This window comes from Girardinichthys multiradiatus, chromosome 1, assembly GCF_021462225.1.
Source record: "Girardinichthys multiradiatus isolate DD_20200921_A chromosome 1, DD_fGirMul_XY1, whole genome shotgun sequence".
NCBI lineage: Eukaryota > Metazoa > Chordata > Actinopteri > Cyprinodontiformes > Goodeidae > Girardinichthys > Girardinichthys multiradiatus.
The window spans coordinates 35,974,431-35,990,669 of NC_061794.1; the positions used below are offsets into that span (position 1 = coordinate 35,974,431).

The 16,239-nt window shown below is 39.9% G+C and overlaps 1 protein-coding gene across 1 annotated transcript; it reads left to right on the top strand.

Moving 5' to 3' along the window:
- Window positions 1–483: 483 nt before the first annotated feature.
- Window positions 484–13,595, top strand: LOC124874462 (protein ILRUN-like). Its single transcript, XM_047375817.1, has 5 exons — window positions 484–748; window positions 2,173–2,327; window positions 3,510–3,707; window positions 7,466–7,791; window positions 10,687–13,595. Exons 1-5 carry the CDS (start codon window positions 486–488, stop codon window positions 10,717–10,719), a joined length of 975 nt encoding a protein of 324 aa, XP_047231773.1. The 5' UTR covers window positions 484–485; the 3' UTR covers window positions 10,720–13,595.
- Window positions 13,596–16,239: the final 2,644 nt, after the last annotated feature.

A 16,239-nucleotide genomic window follows, 5' to 3' on the forward strand; every position in this document is an offset into this window, starting at 1 on the left:
GATTCTCAATAAATCTGTATATTAAATAGGATCAGTTAACAAAGGACCGTCATTTAGGGGTTTATTTGATTTCCAAAACGCATGTTTCACCTATAAAATAACTAAATGTAATATGAGTGTTCCTGCAATTTATTTAATGACACATATGTTGGACTAACTTAATTAGTTTCCTGGATGAACCAGTTCTTAATAGTCCCCATAGTTTAATGTAAAAATTCCAGACAACTTACAGATTTAAAAAAATTTAAATCATTTGAATAAATACATCACAAAAGTTCGGAATTTATCCAAGTAACTGTGACGTACACCCTTATTGTAGTAATTCCTTAAGAATTCATAAACGTACAGTAATTATGATTTTACTGAAAGGATTAATAGTTATACATGTTACTACAGTAAACAGTTTTTCAAAATAGTCAATAATGTGAAATAGCGCTCTTTCGTTTTTTCTGTATTCGCTCACTCACAGGGTGCAGTCATGTGACATGCGCACTCGGCCCTGCTTTGGAGTTTGTTATGACAAGTCGAGGCCTCGGTGTAAATTAGTAGCGCAGCCCCCTGTCTCTGCCCCGGGCTTTTCGGACATGGAGGGCATGGACCTGGACCTGGACCTGGACCAGGAGCTCATGCAGAAATTCAGCTGCATGGGCACAACAGACAAAGACATTTTAATATCGGAATTTCAGAGGCTGCTCGGGTTTCAACTGAATCCCGCCGGATGCGCCTTCTTTTTGGACATGACCAACTGGTGAGCCCGGGGATTCGTTTCCGGCCTGCTGTGCGCTGGGTGTTGCGGGGGAAAAAAAAAAAAAAAAGGAAAAAGATAGACATGTAGCTAGCTTTCTGCACCGCATTTCTCGCTGCACAAATGTTACTAATCTAAAAAAGGAAACGACAAAATAAAAACATTGAAACTAATTTTCTCTACTTGACAAGAAACATTATCGTTTGGACGTATTACCAGGCACAGTTAAGGACGCGGTAGTAACGTAACTAGCTGAGTCAGTGTGTGTGTGTGTGTGACGTTTGATTGCCTGTCAGGGACGGAGCTGGTGGCAGTATTTGCATATCTGTTAAAAGTAGGGCTTGCATTACGTTGTTTTGTTGTGTAATGCGAATATAGTCATAGACATCCAGACATTTTGTAGGACATCTTTAAAGTAACATAACATTAGGGGATATCTATTGCAAATGCCAGCCCAGAAACCGCTTCATTACATAATTTACAAGCGCTCACTATCTGCTTAGAGCGCCTTCAACGGTGGATAGTCCGGATAAAATATAAACTCATTTAGCATGGGGAGAGTTTAAATATTGATATTTTCATTGAGAGTATCGGGGAAATTATTTTTGGTTTGCTGTTTGCATTAATTTGACTTCCGGTGGCTTGTTTTCAAATTTTAACAGTGCGTTAGGCAGTGCTATGGTGGGAAAACGAGAGAATCACTGGCTATTCTGAAGTTGTCCTTAAAAACACATATCCCTGCGTAAATGTAGCATTATATGATCAGAAGAAGCAGTAAACACAAGGAAATAAAATACTAGTTTCAAGCACTTCGCAAAAGTCTTCATACGTCTTGAACCTGAAGTTTTTTTGAAAACTGTACATGGTTTTCTGAAATTGTCACAAAAAAGAATCTGATAATTGTGGCGTGCATTTGTATTCAGCGCCCTTTACTCGGATACCTCTAAATTAAATCAAAGGCAACCATTTAATAACAAACACTGCACCTCACCTTGAACACACCATTTCCATGGTGAAATATGGTTGTGGTAGCATCATGCTCTGGGGATACATTTCTGCAGCAGGTACAGGGGAACTGGTCAGAGTTGATGGGAAGATAAATAATAGGGCAAACCTGATGTAAAAAAAAAAAACAACTCTATAGCCTCCAAAAGATCCAAACCCTATCAGCTTGTTTTAGAGGCTATAAGCAGGACGATAACCCTAAACCTTGAGCCAGGACTAGAATGGAATGATTTAAATCGAGACATATTCAAGTATAAGAATGGCCCGGTCAAAGTTTAGACCTGTTGTAAATCTGTGGAAGGTCACTCTTATTTAACTTAAATGTCTTCATTCTGTGTAAACTGCTGCTAAAAAATCACAGACCTATATTTTTTGTAGTGCAGGAATCTGTACTGATTTCCCGAATTTCTGTTGTATTCTAGGAACTTGCAGGCTGCCATAGGAGCTTACTATGACTTTGAAAGCCCCAACTTCAATGCACCTTGCATGTCCTTTGTGAAGGATGTGACAATTGGCGAGGGTGAATCTGTTCCACCTGACACACCATTCACAAAGACTTGGAGGATACAGAACACCGGTAAGACAGCGCTGACAGTTTTTCACAGGCTTTCTTTCCATTTTTAAAAGTCTGGAAAACTATCTATTTTACATTTAGAATTAGACTTGTCCGGACAAGTTCAGAAAAAGGAAAATTTTGTTATGTAAAAAATGTTTTATTTACAGACTTTATTCTGTTCTTTCACTTTTTTTGAAAGGTAAAAATCAGATGAATGCACATTCATTCAGATATTTTAAAAATAATATTGGACAGATTCCTCAGCCTCCAGACCCTCTTAGAAAGTATAAATATAAACTGATACAATGCATTTCTAAGTATATATAATTCTAGCAATCCAGTACTGGCCAATCATACATGCAGATTTGAATTTTATTACATCCTATCTGGGTTATAGTATTTCAATAAAAGGAAGCCCAGCCAATGGCATCAGGTCATTTTGCAGCAATACCTTCTTTGAGATAACAGATCAGGCCAACAAAAACACAGAACTGTATTGTAACATAATCAAAATATGGCTGCACGATATTTTAAAATCTTGCGATGGTGATAATTTTGGTTAAATAGTGACTTGGCAATATCTGTTGCGATATATTCCTGTGTTCATCCTTGCTCTATTCTCGTCTGTGCTTCTATCACTCTGTGACCTTTAGCATTTTGGCCAATGTCATTTGTGTCCGGTGTGAGCATCTGCCTCCGTGAGACTCTGTCCAGTTGGCTAAATATTACATTAGCATTTAAATGGAAGTTCATAACCCTTGAAATATATCAGCCAACTATTACTGCACTCCAAACAGTCCTTTGCTAATTGAATATTGCACACACTGATATTGCGATGTTATGTTGTGCAGCCTCAAATTCAAATCAGATGTTATACACCTAATTATTATTAGATATCAAATAGAGCAGATCTAAGTTTGTTGAATTGGAAGCCGGATTTTGTAGTGTGTTGTTTTATCATTTGTGAAACGTACAGATATCAAAACCCAAGTAGGTGAATGTTTTGTCCTGAAATGTGTAAAATGGTAGTGAAACTGTTGGAAAAATCTAGACCTTTGAATCTGGAAAAGTATGGAATCTTGAAATGGAAAATTCGGGGGAAATGTTTTTTTATATTAAAAGACAAAGCTGATTCTATATGATACAAGTCAAAATTACAGTCCTGTGTCACATCACCAGATCGCTTGTTTGCTTGTCTTTCAGGTACAGAGTCATGGCCTCCTGGGGTTTCTCTGAAGTATGTGGGAGGAGATCAGTTTGGTCATGTGAACATGGTAATGGTACGCTCTTTAGATCCCCAGGAAATGACTGATGTCAGCGTGCAGATGCACAGCCCCGTCTCTCCTGGCATGTACCAGGGTCAGTGGAGAATGTGCACAGCTACGGGACTTTACTATGGAGGTAAGGGCAGTACACTTACACTGCAGCAATCGCTTACTGCTTGTTGTGGATAGCAGCTACAACAAGCAGTTTGTAATGATGACTCTGATATCGGCAACATTGGGGGAAAACTAATTATTCCAACAATCTCACTGCTTATACATAGTGAAAGTGTACACAAAGGAAAATTAAAATGGAGTAGAAAACAGCATTATAACAGGAAAGATTTTTTTTCCTTTTTGTGATTGCTCTGTCTTAATAAAAGAGAGTTATTAAGGCGTTGTTCAGATCTGACATCAACACGTTCCCTGACTTATTCAATCCAAAGTCAACAGCTTTAGCTGTGTTCCTACCTGGCAGGGAAATTGATTCTGAGTAATCAGATCTTAAAAACCTGCACTTCATGCAAATTTAATGTGAAGCCACGTCACACAGACAGTCGAGAAAGAAACCGGGATACCAGCAGCTCCACTAAAACTCCTATAGAATCACAAATAAATTTAGTCACCAGAACAATAATATTATCTTCGCATTAATACATTTGAAACTCACCTGAGTAATTTTTTTGGAAATATTTAAAAAGGTTTTTCCGAGTTTACCTACAGGGGTTGGACAATGAAACTGAAACACCTGTCATTTTAGTGTGGGAGGTTTCGTGGCTAAATTGGACCAGCCTGGTAGCCAGTCTTAACTGATTGCACATTGCACCAGTAAGAGCAGAGTGTGAAGGTTCAATTAGCAGGGTAAGAGCACAGTTTTGCTCAAAATATTGAAATGCACACAACATTATGGGTGACATACCAGAGTTCAAAAGAGGACAAATTGTTGGTGCACGTCTTGCTGGCGCATCTGTGACCAAGACAGCAAGTCTTTGTGATGTATCAAGAGCCACGGTATCCAGGATAATGTCAGCATACCACCAAGAAGGACGAACCACATCCAACAGGATTAGCTGTGGACGCAAGAGGAAGCTGTCTGAAAGAAATGTTCGGGTGCTAACCCGGATTGTATCCAAAAAACATAAAACCACGGCTGCCCAAATCACGGCAGAATTAAATGTGCACCTCAACTCTCCTGTTTCCACCAGAACTATCCGTCGGGAGCTCCACAGGGTCAATATACACGGCCGGGCTGCTATAACCAAACCTTTGGTAACTCATGCCAATGCCAAACGTTGATTTCAATGGTGCAAGGAGCGCAGATCTTGGGCTGTGGACAATGTGAAACATGTATTGTTCTCTGATGTGTCCACCTTTACTGTTTTCCCTACATCCGGGAGAGTTACGGTGTGGAGAAGCCCCAAAGAAGCATACCACCCAGACTGTTGCATGCCCAGAGTGAAGCATGGGGGTGGATCAGTGATGGTTTGGGCTGCCATATCATGGCATTCCCTTGGCCCAATACTTGTGCTAGATGGGTGCGTCACTGCCAAGGACAACCGAACCATTCTTGAGGACCATGTGCATCCAATGGTTCAAACATTGTATCCTGAAGGCGGTGCCGTGTATCAGGATGACAATGCACCAATACACACAGCAAGACTGGTGAAAGATTGGTTTGATGAACATGAAAGTGAACTTGAACATCTCCCATGGCCTGCACAGTCACCAGATCTAAATATTATTGAGCCACTTTGGGGTGTTTTGGAGGAGCGAGTCAGGAAACGTTTTCCTCCACCAGTATCACGTAGTGACCTGGCCACTATCCTGCAAGAAGAATGGCTTGAAATCCCTCTGACCACTGTGCAGGACTTGTATATGTCATTCCCAAGACAAATTGATGCTGTATTGGCCGCAAAAGGAGGTCCTACACCATACTAATAAATTATTGTGGTCTAAAACCAGGTGTTTCAGATTCATTGTCCAACCCTTGTATGTAGGCTGTTTCAAGCAAAAACGCCATTTGAAACTCACCTGTAATCATTTGATTGTGTTTTTAATGTTTTTAGAACAAAGTTAGGGAGCATAAAATTATTTGAAAAATCAAAGATATTGTAAAGATACTGCTTCCCACCAGGGAAGCAGTATCTTCCCAGGCTGAAGTCACCGAGGTGGTTAAAAAGCTCCACGGTGGCAAGGCTTCGGGGTTGGATGAGATCCGCCCTGAGTACCTCAAGTCTCTGGATGTTGTTGGGCTGTCATGGTTGACACGCCTCTTCAACATTGCGTGGCGGTCGGGGACAGTGCCTCTGGACTGGCAGACTGGGGTGGTGGTCCCCCTTCATAAGAAGGGTGACCGGAGGGTGTGTTCCAACTACAGGGGGATCACACTCCTCAGCCTCCCTGGTAAGGCCTACGCCAGGGTATTGGAGAGGAGAGTCCGGCCGATAGTCGAACCTCGGCTTCAGGAGGAACAGTGTGGTTTTCGTCCCAGTCGTGGAACACTGGACCAGCTCTATACCCTCTGCAGGGTACTCCAGGGTTCATGGGAGTTTGCCCAACCGGTCCACATATTTTTCGTGGACCTGGAGAAAGCATTCGACTGTGTCCCTTGTGGTGCCCTGTGGGGGTGCTCCAGGAGTACAGAGTCAGAGGCCCTTTATTAGGGGCCATCCGATCTCTGTACAAGCGGAGCAGGAGTTTGGTTCGCATGCACCTGTTCCCGGTGCATGCTGGACTCCGGCAGGGCTGCCCTTTGTCACCGGTCCTGTTCATAACTTTTATGGACAGGATATTTAGGCGCAGCCAAGGGCCGGAGGAGTTCTGGTTCGGGGACCAGTGGATTTTGTCTCTTTTTGCAGATGACGTGGTCCTACTGGCCCCCTCTAGCTAAGACCTACAGCACGCACTGGGGCGGTTCGCAGCCAAGTGTGAAGCGGCTGGGATAAAAATCAGCTCGTCCAAGGCCATGGTTCCTCTGTTCATTCCACCCTTCCTTCCTTGCACTGTCTGGATTTTGCAGGTTCCTTACTTAAGGGCTGCCCACTCTACACATATCTGCTATAATTTTTTTGGTGAATTTCAGTAGTTTATAATTTAATATGAACTTAAATGTTGGAGAACTGGAAAGTGAGAAATTGAATCTTTACAAAAGAATAATTGGATTACCTAGTAGACATATAAACCCTTAAATAATGCACTGCTAACAGATCATAAGCTCATTTGTTTTTGAACTTCAGTGAACTGCATCCATGAGGATGAGAAATTGTATTTAATCCCAGCCCAAAAAGCACCATTAGGACAAACCAGTTTTTGACTGCTTATTTACATCGTATAGTTCAGGCTACATAATTTGTAGTTGCAAATTGAAAAAGATTTTTGGGATTTCTTCTACATGAAGTTAGGAGTAAGAGCTGCGCTCCCCATGACAATCTCAACTGCTTGTTAAATAAGATCTTTCTAAATCAAACAGCCTGACCCAAACAACTGAAGTTGTTTCAACATTTTTTGGGACATGATACCCATCTTCCCTATTGTCTCCCTAATATTGTAATGATTACCTTGGAAATGTTGTATAACCAATCATAACATGTAGCTTGTGGAAGGCAGCAGTTCTTAATGAAGATAAAGTGTAATATAATTACGGTAATTGTGCATTTGCTGCAGTAAAACGTTTAAAACGGCTGATAACCCTCCAGATATTCCTTAGAAAGCAAATTAGGACCAAAGTATTTTACTAAATAATGTCCCAACATGCCAATTTTAGCATCAGATGGATTTTTAAAACTACACCTAGCATGCACTATAGTGAATCTGTTTTGTAATATAATATATAATGTCATATAATTAAGAAAGTGTTAGAATTGTGGATGAAGTGACCCGTTCCTTTTGTGTCATCAGATGTCATTTGGGTGATCCTGAGTGTAGAGATCGGAGGCCTCCTCGGAGTCACGCAGCAGCTTTCGTCTTTCCAAGCGGAGTTTAACACCCAGCCCCACCGTAGCCTAGAAGGAGACTACAACCCCTTTGCCTCGCCACAGAAGAGCAAGTACCCCAGCAGTAACAACAACCATGTCCACAGTGACAGCAGCAGTAGTGTCACAGAGGAATATTTGCAGGGAAGCCCACACCAGCTGCAGCAAGGCCAGAATGGACTTTCACACAGCTCTGTGGATATAGTAGCAAATCACCTACAAAGCAGTCTATCAGTAGTGCCATGTAACCAGGTAAGACATTTGGGAATGAAGATTCTCCATACTACTCAATCATGGGCTTTAAAACTGAATCATGGTATTCTTCGAAACAGCTTGCAAACTGGCGAGTTTCATACAACATATTTATCAACACCCCTAGTAAAAAGCCTTAAAAGAAATTCAGCTTTTATTGAAATAGGATAATCTCACTCTGTAGCACCGGTGGCACAATAGTTTGTATGGCCTCTGTTAATAAGTTGTACCCCTGCACTCATCTTCTCCTGTAACATTTCACAAGGTTGAATCATACACTCAGAGGGATCTTTGACCAACTCTCTTTGCACAGTCTCTCTAGATCATTCAGTCCTGGTGTCACTATTATCCTAACTTCTCTTCCACCCACCTCTCAGCTTTTCTATATGAGGATCTCTGGTGACTTTGATGGCCCTTTAAAAGAAGGGTGAATCATTCCTGTGATGATTAGGTCCTATGTTTGGATTGTTATTGTTACACCGACTGTTGGCACTGAAGAAAAGGGTAACATAAAAGTAGTGTCTAGGGGGGTAAGTTCAGGTTGAAAAGGATTATTTATTAAGGCTCTGAACATAAAGAGACAACATTACAAGTGTTGTTAGTCAAGACAAGCATACGTTTCATCACAGGTCAATGTTCTCAGGGCTGGGGCTGGTCTAAACCTGCAATAGACAAAACCATAAGAAAGCCTCTCTAAACTAAACCATCAGAACCATACAGAGAAAACCACCATATAGTTCAAACCCAATACCAGGTTCATAAAAAAAGTCTTAAACTCTCCACAAGCTACAGAGATACACAGCCAACTCACAAAACACTAAGTTCACAAAGCAAACAGGAGGCACAAGGGGGCAAGCAGTGTACACAGTTCAAAGCTGCCCCACTGAATTAGTCCCTCAGAGCTTCCTGAAGGAAGAGGTGGTCGATCGGCAGACGTGACTGGTCCAGCTTTACAAGGCCGGTCCAATAGGAGATCCGCTAATCCCACCGGTTTGCTGCCACATTTGAATCTGCATGATTACGACTGCCATCGCAGGCCAACGGCCATAACAGTTATCCTGTTGAAATAACCTGTGAATACCCATTTTTAGTATATTGGTATAGTTTACCAGATTATTTTTTAGTATAAATGGGCAGCACAATAGCAGAAAAATATGTAATTATGATACTGTTTAGATGGCTATATCAGTTACAGCAAACCCACATTTTCTGACTCCTTTTTTACTTTTCCTTCATTCCAACGTTTCCACCAGTCTTTGTAAAAGTCTATCCAACAGGCCAAATAAATTATTGACATCCAGAATTTGCATGAATGATGCTTGAAACAAATTACCCTCCCAAGTATTGCATCCCAGCAATCCTTTGCGATTGCAATTATTGCACAGTGATCTTTCAGTTTTACATACTGTGCGGCTCTAGCATGTAGATGGCACATAACGGTTGGAGACTTGATGACCCAAAGATGCCGCTCTTTTTTTGCTGCAGTTCGCTAGCAGCGAGCTTTGGAAGTTTTTCTTTTCTCTTTCAATGCCCGGCCAACTCTACGTGGTCGCCACTTCCTGTGTGAAACCAGCCTAAGTGCTGTTCTATTGTCAAAACGTGGTTTTACATTGCATTGACAGCAGGGGTAGCAAAAAATTGTGCCACTGGGGATGTCACATTTTTTCCTCGCAAAATTAAAAATCTGAAATTAAAGGTTGGCATTTTCATATCTTTTATCAGTTGGAGACAATGCTACAGCAGCAAAAAGGATTTTGATTTTAAGGCTTTTTGCACTCCTTTGTCAGAGGTGTCAATCATTGTGCCTAAGCTGAGTATAATACAGGAAACAATGCTGCAAATATGGAAGAAAAAAGAAACTGAATACATGCAGAGAATCACAAGAAAAGGTCAAAGAGTCTTTGGATTCTGGTGGCTATACTGGAAGTACTTCACATTTGAAAGCCATGTGGCAGCTTCTGTTTGAAAACAAATGCAGCAGTCAGCTATTCACATTATTCAGTAAAAGATCTGCTTAAACATCCTTGGTATTTAGGACTTGAATTTATGGTGTGTGAGTAAAAAAATCAAAGTAGCCAAAGTCTGAAGGCTCCCACAGAGTCGGGCATCCTTGACTTCGTCGACGTTCGCACGTTCTCGAGGCTCAAGGTTCAATTTTTATGACTGGTGTCACACAATAAACAGCTCGGCGGGAAAAAATCATGAATCAGTTTATTCCAAGACTCATCTCTATCATTATTTGTCACACAGTTGATGTGCCCAGGCGATAGCTGGGTGCAACACACTGCTGCAACCAGACAGTCACGAGGACACTGACAGGTGTGCAAGGGTGCCCTGGTGGAGAAGAAACGGGGCTAGGCGCCCAGCTAGCTCATCAAACTTGATACTATCCATTTGGAAGTATCCAAATTGTTTCTTGCTGTCCATTGTCTTCATGTCCTTCACCAGTGTATTGTATTCTTCTCCCAAGTCTGGTTTAACGGGCTTATATACCACCATCTTTTCTTTCCCCAAAGCTACAAGGTAAATTAGCCCCTTCACCTCGTCTGATGACGCCGTGGCAGGAAGTGTGGGAAATGTAGGAAATTAGTACGCTCGACTATGAAATTTTAAACGTCTTCATACAATCCGTGCAGACTCCACGCCGCTCACAGTAAACGGACATCGTGCCTGACTATGTGGGTGCCTTCAGAATGTCAAGATTTCAATTGTTTGTTTTTGTCTAAAACGTATATTAATCATGCTCGTCTAGTTGACTAATTGCTGTAACTTTAAGGTCAGCCTTTTAGTCCAGGAAATATTCTTATCAGAATATCTGTTGCGTTTGCTTTCTGTCTCTCTGATTTTGCACCTCTGATTAATGTTTTTTTGTTTTATTATTCCCCTCTCTTACAGATACAGGAGCCCTCTCCTTTTGGGCATTCCTAATCATGGGATTTATCACTGTATGGCAGCACTAAGTTGTACCTCTGGATTATCTCACACCAATAAACTAGGAGGCTTTAACCTGGAGTGTGGAGGTCAAAACACTTTATGCAAAGTCCAATTACACTTAAAAAAGTCAGAGGCCAACGCTCCTGATGTGCAGCTGAACCAACATCCCACTGTATGCACGTGTGAATGCTAAGTTAAAAAATATGAGTGCTATGAGTCTTGAGTGATAAGTCTTTTATTTTACTTTTAAGATTTCTTTTTTTTGTTGTTGACACGGGTGCACATGGACAGAGGTGAAAGTAGTGGGTGTTTGAGAGCTTTGTTTGTGAAGATGTGTGTGCATTGTGCAACCTGAAAAGAGACTTAAAGAGTTAAAGCCATTAATTTTGCCAACTGATTCTACAGTTTCTGCTCCTTTTTAGTTTGTTGAATTGAATTTTGGACCCGCTGGCCTGTATAGCACTAATGCTAATTGTAAAGGTTACCCTGAAATGCAGTTTTGGGGTTTTAGATGTCAGTGAGTGTAATATTTTTACCACATGACTATTGGAACATTGACATTTTTTTCTATCCTGTCACGCTGCCTGGAGTTTAAAAAGCTAAACAGATTTTTAACCAGTCAGATAGGCTGTCATTACTAATTAGAAAAGTATAGATTTGGGAAAATTGATTTGCTAAATCAAGTTTACTCCTCATATATCCATAGAATCATTGCTGTTACCTACTTGTATCAAATTGTATATCATTCTATTAAATTTTCTGATGCTTATCCAGTTATTGTGAGAGTTGGTATTGGGTTTAATTTAAAGGTTTGCAAGCTCTCATTTCAATTTCTCCAGAATGATCCACCAAGTTTTAAATTGGCCCTGAATACACAATGAAGTCAAGAAGCAGGTATGAAATATGCTATTGCAAAGTCTTCTCTGAAGTCGATGTTTCTAACGTTTCTAGAGTTTCCAGACTAAGTATCTGGTTGTGCCTCACAAATGGGAGCATGATTATTTAAAAGAAACATATTAAAAGGATTAGTTCACATCATGCTGTGAGACTCAAAACTCGAGCCATATAAACATTAAAGACATAATGCCGCATTATACAAAATGAAAAGGTTTAATTCAGTCTGTATTAAACTTTTTTACATTTAACATTTAGGTTGAATGTCTTTCATGAATGTAGCTAAGAATTATAACTTTGGCAATGTTTTAATTTACCCAAAGAATCTGGATTATGTTTGAACTAAACTGGCAGTTTTAATTGTTCTTTTTTTTTTGTCCTGTTTTTATCTATATGTTTTGGAAGTTATGTATTAACATGTACTGAACTAATTAGAGATGCACCAATAAATTGGCCAGATATTGGAATTGACCAATCTTCTATTGATTGGCTCTGATCTGTCTATGGGCATTTCAAATACTGAAAAAAATCAGATTTCTTTTCCTCTATTCGTTAAATGCATCAGAACCAAAATACCACGTTATACACTATGCCCTTTGCTTCCAAGGTGTAGGAAGTCCTGTTTGCAGTAAGGAAAATTATGCTCTGGGATACACATTTGATTCTATATCATATAGAGTTAGATCACCAGATTACCCAGGTGACCGTGGATCTTTTGACATGGTGAATAATTCTGTTGCATAAGCAGCTCTCACCCACCATGTACTGCATACCACACGTGCACTACTGCTGCGTAGTTCACTAAAGTATTGCTGCAATGACCCAGTAATATTAGTTAGTCTCACCCTACACTGTGCTGTCTGCACGGATGAAGATTTACTTGGGATGCTTGAAACTGAAAGTGAAACTGACGGCTTATGCTACTTTCTGATTAATTCTGCTAATATTTATCTAACTACTTGTAGGCTCTCATGGAGCAGTGAAGGTTAATTAATACCCAGACAGGGAGTGATCTCTTGATCCCAATAGACATGCACTATTCAAAATGGGAGCGCATCAGAAACAAAACATGCTTCAAAGATGTTGCACAAACTGTTCCTGTTTAGACCCATGTAAAAAACACATTTTTCAACACCCCTGAACGCATGGCAAGATAGGAAACATTCTATTTCCTGTATACAACAACCATCAGCTTGTAGTTTAGTGCATTTTTGGGGTTTTAATAAAACTCATCTAAAGGTGAGGGATGCATACTTTAATGCAAATATTTTAGGTCTAAAACCACTTCCCTCTAATAAATAATTTTTATTATTTTAAGTGTCATAGTTCATAGAATAAAAATCAAATAAGACAAGATCGCAATCAGCAGGTCGTACCAACAATAAAACTGGAAATTGGCATTTGTGAGGAATAGCCTGATTGGTGCATCTCTAGAACTGATAATTTCACAGATGAATTAAAAATAAGTCCTTTGGACAGTCTCACGACTTCTTTACGTTCTTTTACAAACTGACTAATCTATGCACTGAGTAATATAACCCTCACAAAGGGCATGTTATTTTCCTTCCAGTTGACTCCAAAGTCAGAGAAAGGTTATGATCTCTGTGATTATATCATTGACAGTCAGTGTGGTAGACCACCTCATCGGAAAGGTTGCCCTTTAGTCAATGAAAGTGTAAGTCACTGAGGTGCTGAACTATGATATAACAATACCAGCTAATACAGAACTACAGCTCCGTTGAAGCATTTCCTTCCAATAACTCGTACGATATGTGTTTCTTCTTTCAAATGTCTGTTTATCAAGTGCTAAGTGTGTTGTTTTCTGTATAACATCGCTGTAGTTTCCTCTGGCCAGAGCAAGCAAGGTGAATCACACAGCAGCGCATGTATGCAAGTGAGGAAGTGCAAACAAGTGAAAGATCATTTCTTATGCTTGATGAATGTTTCTACAATTAAATTATCACGAAGATAAATTACATGCTTTGTTGTGTGTTTAGTTTTCTTTTTTTATGGAGTCAATGACCAAAAAATGGACTCCTGCTTTAAACTGGTATTTTTTTCAAAACAATTTAAATCTCAATTTTTAAGCTTTAAAAAAAAGACATAAAGCTGTTTTTAAGGTTATATAATTCAGTGTATATACCTTACCTGTTAAGATTATTACCAGTCAAGGAAAGCATGTAAGATTTTGATTTTTATACACAACAGGGCTTTAATTGAAGTTGTAACAGGTCTACAATACAGGTTAGTTTGGCACATAAGTTGAAATTCAAACTAATAAAATAAATCCAGGAATTTCCTAAGAATGTTTGGAAGGTGTCAATTTAGGGGCTGCCTAAATCCAGGCACCTTTCTTTCTTCAAGGCCAGTAGCAATTTAAAGCTACTTTTTAAATTATCTACAGTGGCTTGCAAAAGCATTCAAAATCCTTGAAATATTTCTGGATTTGTTTCACACTACAACCACAATTCTCAATGTATTTAATTGTGTTCATGTGACAGACAAACATTCGTAAAATTGTGAACTGTAAGAAAAAAAGAAACAAATGTTCTTTAACTCTTTAAATATGAAATTATCTGAGGAGATTTTTATTCATTCTTTTATTTAAAAAAATAGCATAGGGTCATTCAAATGAATATGGAGTTTGTGAACATCAGTTTTTAAGAGTTGCCAGCGATTCTCAAGTTTTAGCTCTAATTCATGAATATAATGTGATCTAAACCATTTCTTCAAAGCCCTGGTTATGTGTGCTGCCAGTAAAGTGAACTTTCCAGTCTGAAGTCTTTTTTTTTAGAAACAAGTCTTCTTCCAGGAACACCCTGTATTTAGCTCCATCCATTTCCCATCAACTCTGACCAGCCCTTCTGAATCTGCTGAAGAACAAGGTCCCCACAGCATGATGCTGTCATCATTATGTTTCATGGTGAGGATGGTGTGTTCAGTGTTTCTTCCACATAGTGTTTTGCAAGTTGGCCAAAAGTTTAAGTTGGGTTTCATCTGACTTGAGAACCTTTCTCTCCATGTTTACTGTTTACCCTTCATGGCTTGTAGCAACGTGCAGAAAGTTGTCTTATTGTCTTATATGCTCTGCAAGATGTTCAAGTATACTGCTTGTTTTCTGCTAATAAAACGCAATATTTGTGATTAAAATATTACATCAGACCTATAAATATGTTTTTAATACAGCTACATGGATTTGATGAAGAACTGGTTTAATACCTTCTTGATGGTTGTTAATTTCCAATGGTGCTTTTAATCTGACAAATGAGCCTCGTCAGAACCCATATTCTAATTTATTGAATATGACTGTATATTCTAGTAGGTGTTATAGTGTATTGTTTTATATCTGAACCCTGCTAAATCTTTTGAGGTTCTTTTACAAACCTCTGAAATATATTTTGTGTTGTAAGGAAAATATACTGATTGCATATGATGGGAGTGGGTTTCTTGTCAAGGTCAGATTAGTAGACCTGAAATACCTGTGGCCCTGTCTTATATAACATTAACTTTTTTTTTTGGCAGAGAAACAAAAACAAACATGGCCACATTAAATGTCTTGTTCAACCAGTACATATACAGGTCCTTCTCAAAATATTAGCATATTGTGATCAAGTTCATTATTTTCCATAATGTCATGATGAAAATTTAACATTCATATATTTTAGATTCATTGCACACTAACTGAAATATTTCAGGTCTTTTATTGTCTTAATACGGATGATTTTGGCATACAGCTCATGAAAACCCAAAATTCCTATCTCACAAAATTATCATATCATTAAAAGGGTCTCTAAACGAGCTATGAACCTAATCATCTCAATCAACGAGTTAACTCTAAACACCTGAGATTCCTGAGGCCTTTAAAACTCCCAGCCTGGTTCATCACTCAAAACCCCAATCATGGGTAAGACTGCCAACCTGACTGCTGTCCAGAAGGCCACTATTGACACCCTCAAGCAAGAGGGTAAGACACAGAAAGAAATTTCTGAACGAATAGGCTGTTCCCAGAGTGCTGTATCAAGGCACCTCATTGGGAAGTCTGTGGGAAGGAAAAAGTGTGGCAGAAAACGCTGCACAACGAGAAGAGGTGACCGGACCCTGAGGAAGATTGTGGAGAAGGGCCGATTCCAGACCTTGGGGGACCTGCGGAAGCAGTGGACTGAGTCTGGAGTAGAAACATCCAGAGCCACCGTGCACAGGCGTGTGCAGGAAATGGGCTACAGGTGCCGCATTCCCCAGACCTGGGCTACAGAGAAGCAGCACTGGACTGTTGCTCAGTGGTCCAAAGTACTTTTTTCGGATGAAAGCAAATTCTGCATGTCATTCGGAAATCAAGGTGCCAGAGTCTGGAGGAAGACTGGGGAGAAGGAAATGCCAAAATGCCAGAAGTCCAGTGTCAAGTACCCACAGTCAGTGATGGTCTGGGGTGCCGTGTCAGCTGCTGGTGTTGGTCCACTGTGTTTTATCAAGGGCAGGGTCAATGCAGCTAGCTATCAGGAGATTTTGGAGCACTTCATGCTTCCATCTGCTGAAAAGCTTTATGGAGATGAAGATTTCCTTTTTCAGCACGACCTGGCACCTGCTCACAGTGCCAAAACCACTGGTAAATGGTTTACTGAC

Coding starts and splice junctions, on each gene's coding strand:
- LOC124874462 (XM_047375817.1), top strand. CDS start 486: ATGCGCACTCGGCCCTGCTTTGGAGTTTGTTATGACAAGTCGAGGCCT. Junction 749..2,172: donor TTTTTGGACATGACCAACTG/GTGAGCCCGGGG, acceptor GTTGTATTCTAG/GAACTTGCAGGCTGCCATAG. Junction 3,708..7,465: donor TACGGGACTTTACTATGGAG/GTAAGGGCAGTA, acceptor TTGTGTCATCAG/ATGTCATTTGGGTGATCCTG.